The 12,421-nt window shown below is 50.7% G+C and overlaps 5 protein-coding genes across 5 annotated transcripts; 2 read left to right on the plus strand and 3 right to left on the minus strand.

The window, feature by feature from the left end:
• Positions 1-250: 250 nt before the first annotated feature.
• On the plus strand, positions 251-1,403 carry ddh-2 (D-2-hydroxyacid dehydrogenase; the record flags this gene model as incomplete). Its single annotated transcript, XM_032036590.1, has 2 exons — positions 251-603; positions 665-1,403. The coding sequence occupies 2 exons, from the start codon at positions 251-253 to the stop codon at positions 1,401-1,403; spliced, it is 1,092 nt and encodes a 363-aa protein (XP_031884623.1).
• Positions 1,404-1,482: 79 nt separating this feature from the next.
• On the minus strand, positions 1,483-4,499 carry CGGC5_v012855 (Ankyrin repeat domain-containing protein 50; the record flags this gene model as incomplete). Its single annotated transcript, XM_066152762.1, has 2 exons — positions 1,483-2,968; positions 3,196-4,499. The coding sequence occupies 2 exons, from the start codon at positions 4,497-4,499 to the stop codon at positions 1,483-1,485; spliced, it is 2,790 nt and encodes a 929-aa protein (XP_066007860.1).
• A 758-nt stretch (positions 4,500-5,257) lies between these two features.
• HGT1-1 (High-affinity glucose transporter) lies at positions 5,258-6,914 on the minus strand (the record flags this gene model as incomplete). The annotated part of the gene is made up of 4 exons (XM_032036588.1): positions 5,258-5,751; positions 5,803-6,189; positions 6,241-6,782; positions 6,832-6,914. The coding sequence occupies 4 exons, from the start codon at positions 6,912-6,914 to the stop codon at positions 5,258-5,260; spliced, it is 1,506 nt and encodes a 501-aa protein (XP_031884399.1).
• A 656-nt stretch (positions 6,915-7,570) lies between these two features.
• CGGC5_v012857 (uncharacterized protein) lies at positions 7,571-9,495 on the minus strand (the record flags this gene model as incomplete). Its single annotated transcript, XM_032036587.2, has 5 exons — positions 7,571-8,628; positions 8,690-8,753; positions 8,821-9,027; positions 9,298-9,330; positions 9,421-9,495. The coding sequence occupies 5 exons, from the start codon at positions 9,493-9,495 to the stop codon at positions 7,571-7,573; spliced, it is 1,437 nt and encodes a 478-aa protein (XP_031884404.2).
• A 1,119-nt stretch (positions 9,496-10,614) lies between these two features.
• On the plus strand, positions 10,615-12,210 carry SAT4-8 (Satratoxin biosynthesis SC1 cluster protein 4; the record flags this gene model as incomplete). Its single annotated transcript, XM_066152763.1, has 7 exons — positions 10,615-10,707; positions 10,768-10,903; positions 10,952-11,136; positions 11,186-11,222; positions 11,285-11,789; positions 11,856-11,926; positions 11,978-12,210. The coding sequence occupies 7 exons, from the start codon at positions 10,615-10,617 to the stop codon at positions 12,208-12,210; spliced, it is 1,260 nt and encodes a 419-aa protein (XP_066007959.1).
• Positions 12,211-12,421: the final 211 nt, after the last annotated feature.

Consider the following 12,421-nt stretch of genomic DNA (forward strand, 5'->3'; position numbering starts at 1 on the left):
CCTATCGGACTGCGTCAATTTGTTATCGCAACCTTCTTCGGCAAATGGCTCGAATCGCGTCTATCAAGCCCGTCCTACCACGATAAGCAGACACCCGCCGGCCCGGTCTCTTAACTCAGTCTCGTCAACTCCAACGTCGACCCGGCCCGGTCAGTTGGTGATATTCATTAAGTCCCCCTCCACTCCAGCTTGGCAACACCCAGTCGTGAACCCCGCAACAGACTTCTCCGCAAACAGCCTTTTTTTCACAATGGGCGACCTCGCACCCCAAAACAGCCCGTTGGCCAACGACATCCTTCTCGTCTTCCTATCATCACCGCGCAACGAGGAATGGATCAGTAGAGTCGAGTCAAACTACCCCGGCCTTCAGGTCCGCTGGGCCAACAACCATCTGCCGGACGGCCGTTTCCTCTTGCCGGACGAGCTTCCCGATGAGGTCTGGGACGGCGTCACCATGATTATCAGCTTCAACCCCCCGTCGCTCGAGAGACTCAAGAACGTCCGCTTCGTGCAGTTGACATCCGCGGGCGCTGACAAATGGCGCGACCACCCGGTATACAAGAACCCGGATATCCCGTTTTGCACGACCAATGGATGCCATCCGTGAGTAACAACTAGTGTCGTCGCTGAAGCTGAAGACAACATAAGTTAATACAAGAATTAGTCCTCAAATTGCTGAGTGGGTAATCGGCAGCTGGCTCGCCAGCCAGCATCACTTCCTGCGCTACTCAGAGAACCAAAAGCAAGGCTTCTGGGAGGGGCCGATGGCCGTCGACTTTGAGGATTCAGTCGGCCTGCGCATGGGCATTCTTGGCTACGGAGCCATCGGCCGACAGTGCGGAAAACTTGCGCAGGCCATGGGCATGGAGGTGTACGCCTTCACGCGCAGCGAAAAGGCGACCCCCGAGTCTCGCAAAGACGACAGCTACGTCGTCCCCGGCACCGGAGATCCCGACGGCCTCGTCCCTTCAAAGTGGTTCCACGGCGCTTCCAAGGAGGCCGTCAACAACTTCCTCGCTCAAGATCTCGATCTCTTGGTCATTGGTATGCCACTAACTTCAGAAACAACTGGACTCATCGGGAAGGAGCAGCTTGAGATTTTGTCCAAGAAGAAGACTTTTGTTTCGAACATCGCCAGAGGACCTCTCATAAAAACAGATGCGTTGATCGAGGCGCTTGAGACTGGCAAGATCAGGGCTGCTGCTTTAGATGTGACGGATCCTGAGCCGCTGCCAAAGGACCACCCCCTGTGGAAGGCACCGAATGTTTTTATCACCCCTCATGTGAGCTGGAGGACAAACGGATACTGGGAAAGAGTGCTGGGCGTCTTGGAGACCAACCTGGGGAGAATGCATGAAGGAAAGCCTCTGATCAACGTGGTGAACAAGCAGTTGCATTATTAGACTTGGTTAATAATAGATGGTGCGAGGTCGACCTGCAAATCTACTGCCACTCAACACTTCATTTGTTTCCCCGGTGTACTTAGAAATTCGACAAAAAGGTAACTAAGTCCTTACAGTCACTTTTAGCAGCTGACACAGCAGTGTTACCAAACTTATCAACCGTATTTGGATCCGCCCCCTCTTTCAAAAGAAGTACTGCAACTTTCTCGTTGCCAAATTCTGCAGCTCGGTGAAGCGCAGTTTTATCATAGATGTCGGCAATATGTATGTCCGCGCCATGTTCTAGGAGCAAGCGGACAGTGTCCTCGTGATTAATCGCAGCTTCGTGCAGAACGGTCTCGCCCAAATCGTTACAGTGGTTGACCTCAGCGCCATACTCGAGAAGCAAACGGACATACTCAAGCTCCCCAGCTGTCACGGGCTTGAGAGCTGCCCACAAAGCGGTTCGGCCTCTGTCATCCACTACAAGATTAGCATCAGCACCGCCCTCGAGGAGAAGTTTGGCCATTTCCAAATTCTCCCGGTAGATTGCCAATTCCAGTATCGCTCCACGATCTCCAGCGGTGCTTGCATTGACTTCGGCGCCGCGTTCGAGAAGAAGTTTCGCCATTTCTAGATGACCCATTACCGCTGCCGCGTACAGTGCACTCCCTTCCCTAGCATTGATTTCGGCCCCGTGATCGAGTAAAAGCTTTGCCATCTCTACCTGGCCCGTTTTTGCTGCCGCCTTAAGTGCACCTCCGTCGTAGCCATTGACATCGGCATCACGGTCGAGAAAACACCGCGCGAGCTGCATATTACTGGCGTTTACGGCAACAATCAACGCTGTTGTGCCGCCGGCGATTTCGTTAATCTCTGTGTTTGACTCGTCAAGTAGGACGGACACCACCGAGGAAAGCCCGAGATGAGTTGCAAATTGAAGAGGATTATAACCAAAGCGAGCTCCAGGTCTATGAAAAGCGGAAATTCTCAAAGCGTAGGGGCGAAACCGAAGCATTGCCCGCACAGCTTCCGGCGGTATCTCTTTGCTTTCCCGGAAGTGATCTGGCCAGAAGCTCGCCGCATAACGCGCCCAAGGGAACATGCTTTTCATGCGCGAGACGAAGGAATAATCCACCATATGAAATGGAAATCCTTGGGCTTGTAGTGCAGCTGACTCGTCAAACTTGTCCAATATAGCGAAGCAAATTCGTGCCGCCTGGGTGTTTATGTCTTTTGCTTGGATGTGGTATTGAGCAACATTTTCCCGCTTCTTAATGCGGTTAGATTTGAGGTACTCCTGGACTGAGAAGTGCGCGATCCGTACGCATAACGTCTCTTCCTCGTTCGCCTCACGGAACCCATAGTGTTCAATGAAACCAGGACAAACTTCGAGAACAGCATCCGCATCATGCAACATGCGGTTGTCTCGAAAAACTGCCAGCGGTCGGTGGCCGTCGAGAAAGAGGTCGTCTGAGCCTACATGGTCTGAGTCGGCATCTTTTGAGTCGGTGTCTGAATCAATTGAATCGAGATCAACTGCCATCCCGTAGATGAGCTCATCTATGGTCAAATGTCTCTTAGCGCTGCATAGCAACATTAGCATCTGCCTGGCGTAATCTTGAAAGGCGGGCGGTATTGCGAGAAGCATCCTTTCATAGGTGTCGTCCAATGTTCGGGGTAGCGAAGTAAGGAGTTTGTTAAGATGTTCTTCAGTTCGAGGGCAGACAGCGATTTCTCGGAGCTGGCAGTCAACCCACCTGAAACTGGATGGCATTAGCAGTGGGAATTTCTCAAGGCTTTCATTACCTACACTCCATCTGCCTGGGTTGTTAAAGTGGTTTCGATCAGTCCATGAAACCCTTTCCACTTGCGGAGCTGTGGTTTATCCCGAAGACTCTGCGTGATATACAGCGCAATGTCCTTGTTGGAAGCCACATTCCTGACAGCAATGGATTCGTCTCGTGATGGATCAAGAGTGTCTCGGATGTCGACTTCGTCTCGGCTGGTGACCAATAGATGGATTGCAGGCTCCCCCCACCTGCGCATCGTAGTCAAAACATCTAGTACATCCTGGCGATGCTTGTCCCGTGGGCTTTCGTCAAGGGCATCTATCATAATGTACGTATGCTTGAATGACCGGCATAGCCGGCGCAGGCAGTCAAGCAGTACTTGATTTCGTGGTGTCGAGTTGCGGTAGCTGTCGTACAGGCGTGAGAGAAGTGAGGAACGGAAATCATTGCTTTGTTGTTTATTATTGCTCTGTTCTCCAGATAACTGTAGAATCAAAGCACGCAAAAGAGCGGATACATCTTGTTTGCTTGTATCGTCGAAAGCGAAGTAGAAGATGGCAACACCGATGTCTTGGCTGGATTTCTGGTGCTGGAAAACGTGTTGTATGGCCGTGGAGCACAATATCGATTTACCATAGCCAGCGAAGCCGTAAAGCCATAGAAACGAGCTCCCTTGTTGGAGCCAAGTGTTGAAGGACTGTCCATTAATAAGCCAAGCGCCCGTCCCAGTCTGCGACTTTTCATAAGCTATGTTAAAGTTTATAGTGGCATCTGGTGCGTTGAGCCATTTGACAGTATCCTGGCTGACGTTGCTTGCCCGATGTAATTCAAGCAAATATTTTGTGTCCTCGACATGGTTGCGAATGCTGCTGGTATCCTCGTTCTGTAGTAGCTGCAACGAGAAAACCACCTGCTGGAAGATGCTGTCGACGTTTTGCTCAAGCTTCTGTAGCATGCCATGCTGAAAAGGGTACGTAGCCTGTTGCACTTTTGCTTTCAAAACAGCCCTGAGACCATCAACCTGGGAACGCTCAAACTTATCGGCCACTTTCTTCAGCTCCTCAATGCATTCTTTGCATTGAAATATACGACCTTCGATACAAGCCAAGATAATGATATCGTCGGAACGAAACTTTCGGACGTCAAGCTGTCTCCTCAGATTTTCGAGCAGATGGTGAAGGTGCGACAGGTTATTGTGGATGCGAGCGATGTCAGAGCTCTGGTCCTTCAGAGTGCTGCAGTACACATAAAGACCTTTCACGATTTCAAGTCCGAACGAAACGATGCCCGCAACCCCTGAGGCAATTGAAAAAGGATCTGACATAATTGGCGAACAATTTTGCGCCCAAAGAAGAGTCGCAAATAGTCGCAAGCTAAAATATTGCGTAACTGGGAAAGACGAGATGTTGGTGACGATGAAAGAAGTAAGCACAGCCTTATTTTCCCTAGGTAGCTCGGGATCATCCCCATTCCTCCTAATTTTCAGTTATTCAAGTAAGAAATTGGGTACTTATCTAGCTAACGCTACAATGTAGGTAAGCAGTATAACTCATGGGGTATCGACAGCATCCAATCATGCAGGTTGGGTTTCACTGACGCGTGCTTGGGCGTGATTGGCAGAATGTCAAGTGTCCAGGGGCATGATGAATACACACATGCAGCCAATGAATCTATCAGTCGATGAAATAGAGGGAGTATTGCCTGGTACACCTTATGAGAGATGCCAAAAAATAGAGAGTTATGGAACGGACGATACAGACCGAAGATCATGTGGCGAGGAACAATTTGATGCAAGACTTCATATTTGCATGCTCGAATTCAGCCACGATTGAAAATCTATGAAATATTACTACTCTCACTACCAATAAAATCTGTCAACTGAGCGCTGAATATCGAGAATACTGTGTACCTTCCTCTCGTCTGGTGATGTTTGGCACATGCTCCAGGATTTGTGGATTTAATTGGATTAGGACGTCGGAGCTTGTATTGGATTTCGGATTGTAAAAGAAACCAGATGCTACGGTATTGCACAACTATCTCAACCTCTGTTTCCATCCATTTCAGTATTCACGAAAACACGCATCAAGCTTCATACTTCCGTTCTTCCTCAAGCTCAATCGCCTCCGTCTTGTCGTCAATAGTATCCTTCTGACGTAGATTTCCCTCCACCGCCGCGTCACCAAAGACCGCTGCAATTTGCTCCAGACTAAGTTGATTCGTCTCGGGAAGAAAGAAGTAGTACGCTAGGCCAGCGGAGACATTTGTGGCTATGAAGATGAAGTAGAACTTCCACTCTAGCGCTTCAAATGCCGTGGGCGAGACCTGGCTCAGCCAGATGGCAGTCACAGCCTGAGTGAAGATGGCAAACCCGACCCCAGTGCCTCGAAGATGCAGCGGAAAGATTTCCGAGACCAGCACCCAGTTCGTGCTGTTGAAGAAGACGGCGTATAAGAAGGAGAAGATGAAGATGAAGGCTACGCCGGCTGAACTCCCTGCCAAATTTCGGTCGTCGGGGTAGTACTTTGATAGGGCCAGCAGAACTATGAGAGTGGCCGCGATTGAAGCTGTTCCCGTACCTATGGTGCTTGTCAGTTAAGTCTTTGAGTCACTTTTGCCGCATGACGTACACATTGTCTTTCGACGCGACCAGGTATCTGATACCCAGATCAGATTGAATATCTGTCCTAGGATACCCATTGTACCATAACATCCAGCGATGAGAAGAACCGTTTGGCCTTTGAAGCCGAGGGCCGCGTACATCAAGCTCTGGTAGTTCTGGATGACCTGAGATCCCGATAGCTTCGTCATGTTCACGATGAGACATGCCAACAGCATCCGCCTTGCGTACTGTCGAGTGAAAAGAATCTTCAACGACGATTGGCGACGCAAGTCGGCTTCGAGTGCGAGCTGGTCTCGAATCTCGACGTACTGGTGCTGGACAAAGTCTTCGCCGCGGGCACCGTGGAGTCTCCGAAGAACCTTTACCGCATCTTCATGCCGCTCTTGTTTGACCACTTTGATGCCTCATTAGCAAGGGCTATGACCAGCGGATGGGTGCCACTCACACCATCGGGGACTGAACGGCATTGCAAAGACCAGCAACCCAAGCCCAACAGCCGGCGGTGCTTGCATCGCTAGTGGAATTCTCCACTGCCCATTCCCGCTCGCGAACGATCCCGCATATCCAATCCAGTTAGCAACGAAAAAGCCGCCCGCATTCGTAAGCCCTTTCAGCCCGACTAAGAAGCCGCGGTTCTCAGGCGGAGATATCTCCGCGAGGTAGATTGGCGTGACGGAGTACAGAACACCCGTCGACCACCCGCTGAAGATGCGTCCCGCAATCATCATGCCCGGGTTCACGGCAGCCGCCTGCAACGCAGCGCCGAGAATACTGACCACGGCACCGATGAGGACAGTGTATCGACGGCTCCATTTGTCCATCAGCCAGCCGGACTGCAAGCCGCCGATGCAGCCGCCGGCATAGTATGAGGCTACGATGCCACCAACGAGAGCGGGAGAGCCTTGGGACCCTCCGTACATGTACGTTTTGAAGGTGGACTGACCGATTGTTGTTGCTATAATGCCGGTGTCAAGGCCGTAGAGTAAACTGTTACGTGAGCTGGACGGAGTTTGAGAAGGACCCGAGAATCACTGACCCTCCCATACTAATACCGATGGAGGCGAGAAGAGCCTGCTTTGTGTTGCCATGGTGGCATCGGAGTGCCTTGGGACCTCCCATATGTGCAAACGTTAGTTTCCAACTTTACACGGCCCGTGTTACTTTGAAAGAAGTTTGTGAATGACGATGTTGAGAACGTTCGTATTCATCTGAGTCTGCCATGGCAGTCTAATACTGCTCTCCGCTGGTGTGACTTCGCCAGATCTTCGCTTGTAACTCCGCGTCTCCCCCCGCACCCCGCGAATCCTTCCCCGGAATCTGCCTGCCGATGTGACTCTAACGCAAGGATGGAATAGGATTACCAACGTATCCGTCTCTACCTTTTCCGTCGCCTGTTTGGGAAAAGAGTCGGTAGACTTATTCCCGTACTCGAAATAAACTGACCAGCAACACAGCCCCATGGCCTGCATTGCGAGAGGTGTTCCACTTCACCTCACTCTTTACGCCATTCTCTTTCCAAACATTACCGTTGAAACGTAGGAAGGACATGGTTCTTAATGAACAGTGATCTATCAGCTATACAGTTCTATAGAAAATGACAGTCTATCTAGGATTTATCGATCACGTTGCGATCTACACAAACCAATGAAAACACCCTTTTATCCGCGTCTAATGCCTAACCCCACCTCAAGGCCATTTCAACAACTGTACCTCTCTGGCTAAACGTAACATCCAACGCGAAAAGGTCTTGCGGAACGGCTCCACCCTTTTGCGCTTTAGTCCTCACGAGCTCTCGTGCAAGGCTGCCCATCCCTGAATAGGAGACTCATGATGTGTGCGTGGTTGTTGATCATGAGTTCGCTACCGTCCTGAGTTAAGCGAGAAGCACTCTCCATGGCGATGTCGCGCGCACTTTTCTGCGACCGGTTTTGGCTCATTGGATCAGCTTGATACTGAAGCAGAAGCGCGACTGCTCCGGCGTTCCCGGACAAAACAGCGTAATCGAGAGGGCTGCAGCCCTGGGCGTCGCGCTTATTAACCAGGGATTTAGGTCCCTGCTTCAGAAGGAAATTGAGAGCGTTGATTTGCTGCTGAAAAGTCGATGTTCTGCGGATGGATAGAAGCTTCGTCAAGACAGTGTCTCCGGCTGATTTGCCGATTGATTTGAGTTTATGGCCCTCCTCTTGCATCGCAATAACGAGACCGAGGAGGCACTTGTTGCGCTTATCGCTCGGGGCTTTCAGACACTCCTGAATAGGCGACTCGAAGAGCGAAGAGTGTTGCTTGAACTTCGAGGCGCTGTTCTTGAGGATATCAAGAACCTCTTTGACCTTTTCGTTCTTGCATCCCTTCTTCAATTGTTTCTCAAGCTTCTCGCGAGAACCTTGTGACCAGATTTTGAATCCAAGCGCGAGATCGGCTTCGGGCTTCTCGGCCGATGACAAGCTTTCCCAAGAAATGTCTGCCGGTTGGGGGATAGGGCCACGTTGGGTTGGTCTTGAAGGCACTATTGGCGGAGGGGGTAGATTGCAAGGCCCTGGAACGTATGGATTTGCCGGCAGCTCATAGACCCGGGGCGTTGGAAGAGGCGGCTGTGTTAGGTCGAAGTTGATGGGAGATTCTGGACTCTGTTGCTGAGGTTGAGAGTGCCAATGAGCTGGCTGCCGCTCCGCAACAGGAAGCTCTACAGGACCAAGCAGCACAGCTGGAACTTCAGAGGCTTCGAGCTCGGGGTAGAACAGCCGGCTACCGATCTCCCGGCCAGCCGTGTGCGGATGCGCAGAGGATGACCGGTACTGTACGATGTATCTGCCCCCTCTGTGAGCTCTGTTGACTGGAATTATGTCGTTAAATGGCCCAGATCCGTCGTCACTCGTTGTTGGTGTTAGACCAACATCCGAGTTTCCATTGTGCGACCAGCCGGTTGAAATAGTCGACGGCAAGTAGGAACTGGTGCTTCTGGAGCTCCCAAATAGTGCTAGAGAGTCCGAATCATCGTCTAAGTTGTGGCCATGTCGGTAGTCACTAGATTGAGAGTCTGGGTATGTTCCTGGAAGATCTCGTCCACCATTGTAATGAAATCTTCTCGGACGGTGGGGAGAATGGCCTTCGTCAGGTCTAAGTCGATGATAACTGAGGTTGTCGGCGAAGTCTTGATCGTCCTGGTTAAACGAATCTGGTCGACGGTCATCCTGAACAGGATAATTGAGTGGGTTGTGCGGATGATGTGGGCCTTCGGGTTGGTTTCTATCAGGACGGGCCGGGCCTCCGTCCCCGCGGCCGAAGAGCCATTCAGATAACCTGTTGGAGGACATCAATCGATTTTGTAAGAAAAAAATGGGCAAGTGATTTGTTCAGAAGACTATCTACGTGCCAATGAGGTGTGGTTTTGGCGGATTTCGACTGATTGGTAGCTTCCTCGACCACTTAGAGGAAAACATGTCGATTATATGTGCTCCGCATCTACAACTGTTGGACGGCGGAGCAGCGGGATCACACTTACTAGGAGGCCTTCCACTATTTCTCGGTGAGAATGCTGTGAAACCCCAATTAGCTACAGAGTCTGCCTTCACCTGGCTTTGGGGGCCGCCAGTTGAGAGAAAGATGGTGTAGAGGAATGGCACACCTTGGATCCTGCAGCCTTATCCGCTGGTGAGTTTTGCTCACTTAAAAGGTCACCCGACTGGCTGCCATCCTCCATGACCAATAGAATTTATGGTGCCAAGCTATCCTAGAACAAGGCTTAGCACGATTAAATCTACTTTTTTGGTCCTCAGCTATTAAGGCTTCCGGTTGCCTCTCTCGAGCTGGCAGACTTTTCCGCAATTTTGCACTTTCTGTGTAGCTTGAAGATTTTTTCTGCAAGTTTTCTTCGGCAGAACTTGATCAAATGATGCAGAGGCATGGTTTTCGCGCGGTGTTTTCACTGACTGCTTCGCGTCATCGGACAGCGCCCCAGCACAACCGACGTGGCAGAAGCCACCGCTAGATGCCCCAACTTCCTAAGCCACATCGTCGGGTTGGAGAGTCCACGAGCACCGTGTTCTTCACCGCCGTCTCAAACCTCAAGTAAGAAATAGAAAAAGAAGTAGTAGAAGAAGCGCGATGCGAAGATTATGGTATGACGAGCTTCTTGTCAGCTCGTTGCCTGGGGGAGACCACCATCTCAGCGAGCACTCATCGATGCGCAGCTTGGCGTACTCGGCAGGCCACCCAGTAAGTATACGGAGAAAGTTCCCTTAGATTCCACGTAGTTCCAAATTGCGAATCTTCTGGAGCAGCACCGGCTGAAACGAGTACGTACAAATCTGTTCCGGCCGGAGATCGGGTCCTGTCCGGTTCCAGAGTGGATATCCCGGGAAAGTGGGCCTCGGCCTGATCTTAACACGGGGCATTGAACAAGCTCTGGGACATGGACCCTGATGACATTTCAATCGCGACCTCTTTGATCTAAGACATAAAATTCAGCCATTTCGAAGAAGTCTGCTGACCGCAAACAGAAATTTCATTGCAGGACATTAATAGGCGCTAGGCCCTCTCCGGTCCTCCAACCCTTTTTCCCTTCAAAGAATTCCGCTAATTTCAGGCGCCTCCCATGTCAGCTACTTGAGACATCATCGGTCTAGCCAGAACTTGAAAGCAATCGGCATCAAAACAATCTCGGCCCGGTCATCTAACCACCTCTTCATCGCATTTCAGTCAACCGCGAACTTCGCACTCGGCCTGTCAATGCGCTTTCGCTGATTAAAGCTTTGACTCTTTCTTGATCGACGGGGTCTTTGAGCTAAAGCTTCTAGGCCACGACTCCCTAGTCATCGCGATGCGTTCCACGCGCATCATCACATGGCTCCTCCCGTTCCTCGGGGTCGTAGCTACCCAGGCATCGTCGATAGAAACCGTCCCGACATGTGCTGTATGAAAGCCTACGCGACTCTACCTTTCGGCCTTCGACCTGTAACTGACTGAATGATAGCAACCATGCATCGCCGAAGGTTTGAACAGGACAGCCTGTCCTACGTCGAATCAGACGTGTCTGTGCCAAGATCCGAACTACATCGATTTTGTGGAAGATTGCGTTCTCAATCACTGCTTGCCAATCGACGCCCTAGGTAAGGAAATCTCCTCCTCAGCTAGAAGCCATTAATAAGACCCGATAGCCACGCAGAACTACACATGGTACGAGTGTGGGTTTTCAGTAGAAAATGATTTCACCTCGACAGTAGTTCCTCGGCTGGTCATGTTTTTCGTGCTGCCTACTCTGTCAATAATCACCCGGATGGTCGTCAAGTTTTCACGTGTCTCCGTATGGGGTGCCGACGATTTGATGATCGTAGCTACGTTTGTGAGTAAGCTGATCTAGTAATCTTACCGCATCTGACTCTCGGGCGCAGTGTTTCCTCATTGCGTTCGTCCCGTTGAATGCAAATGGTAAATAGCCGTGCTCCCAGAAAACTGCTGTAATATTCTCAAAAGCTAACATCTTCCTCTAGCGGGAAAGAACGGTGCTGGTCAAGACATGTGGTCTTTGACTGTTGATCAAATCACAGAGTATTTCAAGGCGAGTGGCTGTTTCCCAGTACATGATGCAATATCTAACACGAACCAGAACTTTTACATTACACAAGCTCTATATTACAGCACCATAGCGTTTCTCAAGGCGTCCATTCTCTTCATGTATCTACGAATCTTCCCTGGCGAGCGGTTTCGAGTAGTCCTTTGGGGAACACAAGCGTTCAACCTGGCAATCGGCGTCACGTTTCTTCTCCTCGGAATATTCCAATGTCGACCAATCCACCTTGCTTGGACGGCTTGGCGACGCGACTCCGAAAGTCTGGGTACATGCATGGACGTTGTCATCATTGCGATGGTCTACTCGGCGATCCAAGTTGGACTGGATATTTGGATGCTCATACTACCTCTCGCTCAGATTCTGGGCTTGAACATGAAGTGGAGCAAGAAGTTTGGGCTTATGTTCATGTTCAGCTTGGGGCTTTTGTAAGTGGCTCGAGTGAAGTCTCCAAAGTGAACTGGTTTTTGCTAACTTCGATCCTCCCACCGCAGTCTCACAGCAGCTAGCACCATCAGGCTGAAGCATCTTGTCGACTACCATCAAGGAACACACAATTTCACAGGTAATTGACTCAACCCCAGTATCTCGTCATTCTTGCTAACTTAGATAACAGTGGGTTCGCTTCAAATTGCTATATGGTCGGACATTGAGCTTTGCGTGGGTGTTTTCACGGCATGCATACCGACCACCCGACAGTTCTTCCGCGTCTTTATTTTCGGCAGGCCGGATGGATCAGCTAGCTTGCATTCAGAGCACATCCATGCCAGGAGTCTCGAGGGCAGTCCAAAGCGGTCTACAAGGCAGGCTGCAGAGGCGGTGGACGAGCCTAGTCCGCATACACCCTGACATGTACTTATGTATTGAATGTTTCCTAGCGTCATTCTTCAAGTCTGACTTGTTTTCAAAAACGATTTTGCTTCTCTCCTCCTAAAATGTGTCTGATGGAGGGCGGACCGTCCTCTCACCCTGGAGAATCGCCCACCTCCTAAGCACTCGCCTCAACTTCCGTCAATTTCCCTCAACTTCCAGCAAAAGCCGAGGAAAGGTTTTGAGCGGG

Source organism: Colletotrichum fructicola (genome assembly GCF_000319635.2).
Source record: "Colletotrichum fructicola Nara gc5 chromosome Unknown KSG_Nara_v1_contig07, whole genome shotgun sequence".
Taxonomy (NCBI): domain Eukaryota; kingdom Fungi; phylum Ascomycota; class Sordariomycetes; order Glomerellales; family Glomerellaceae; genus Colletotrichum; species Colletotrichum fructicola.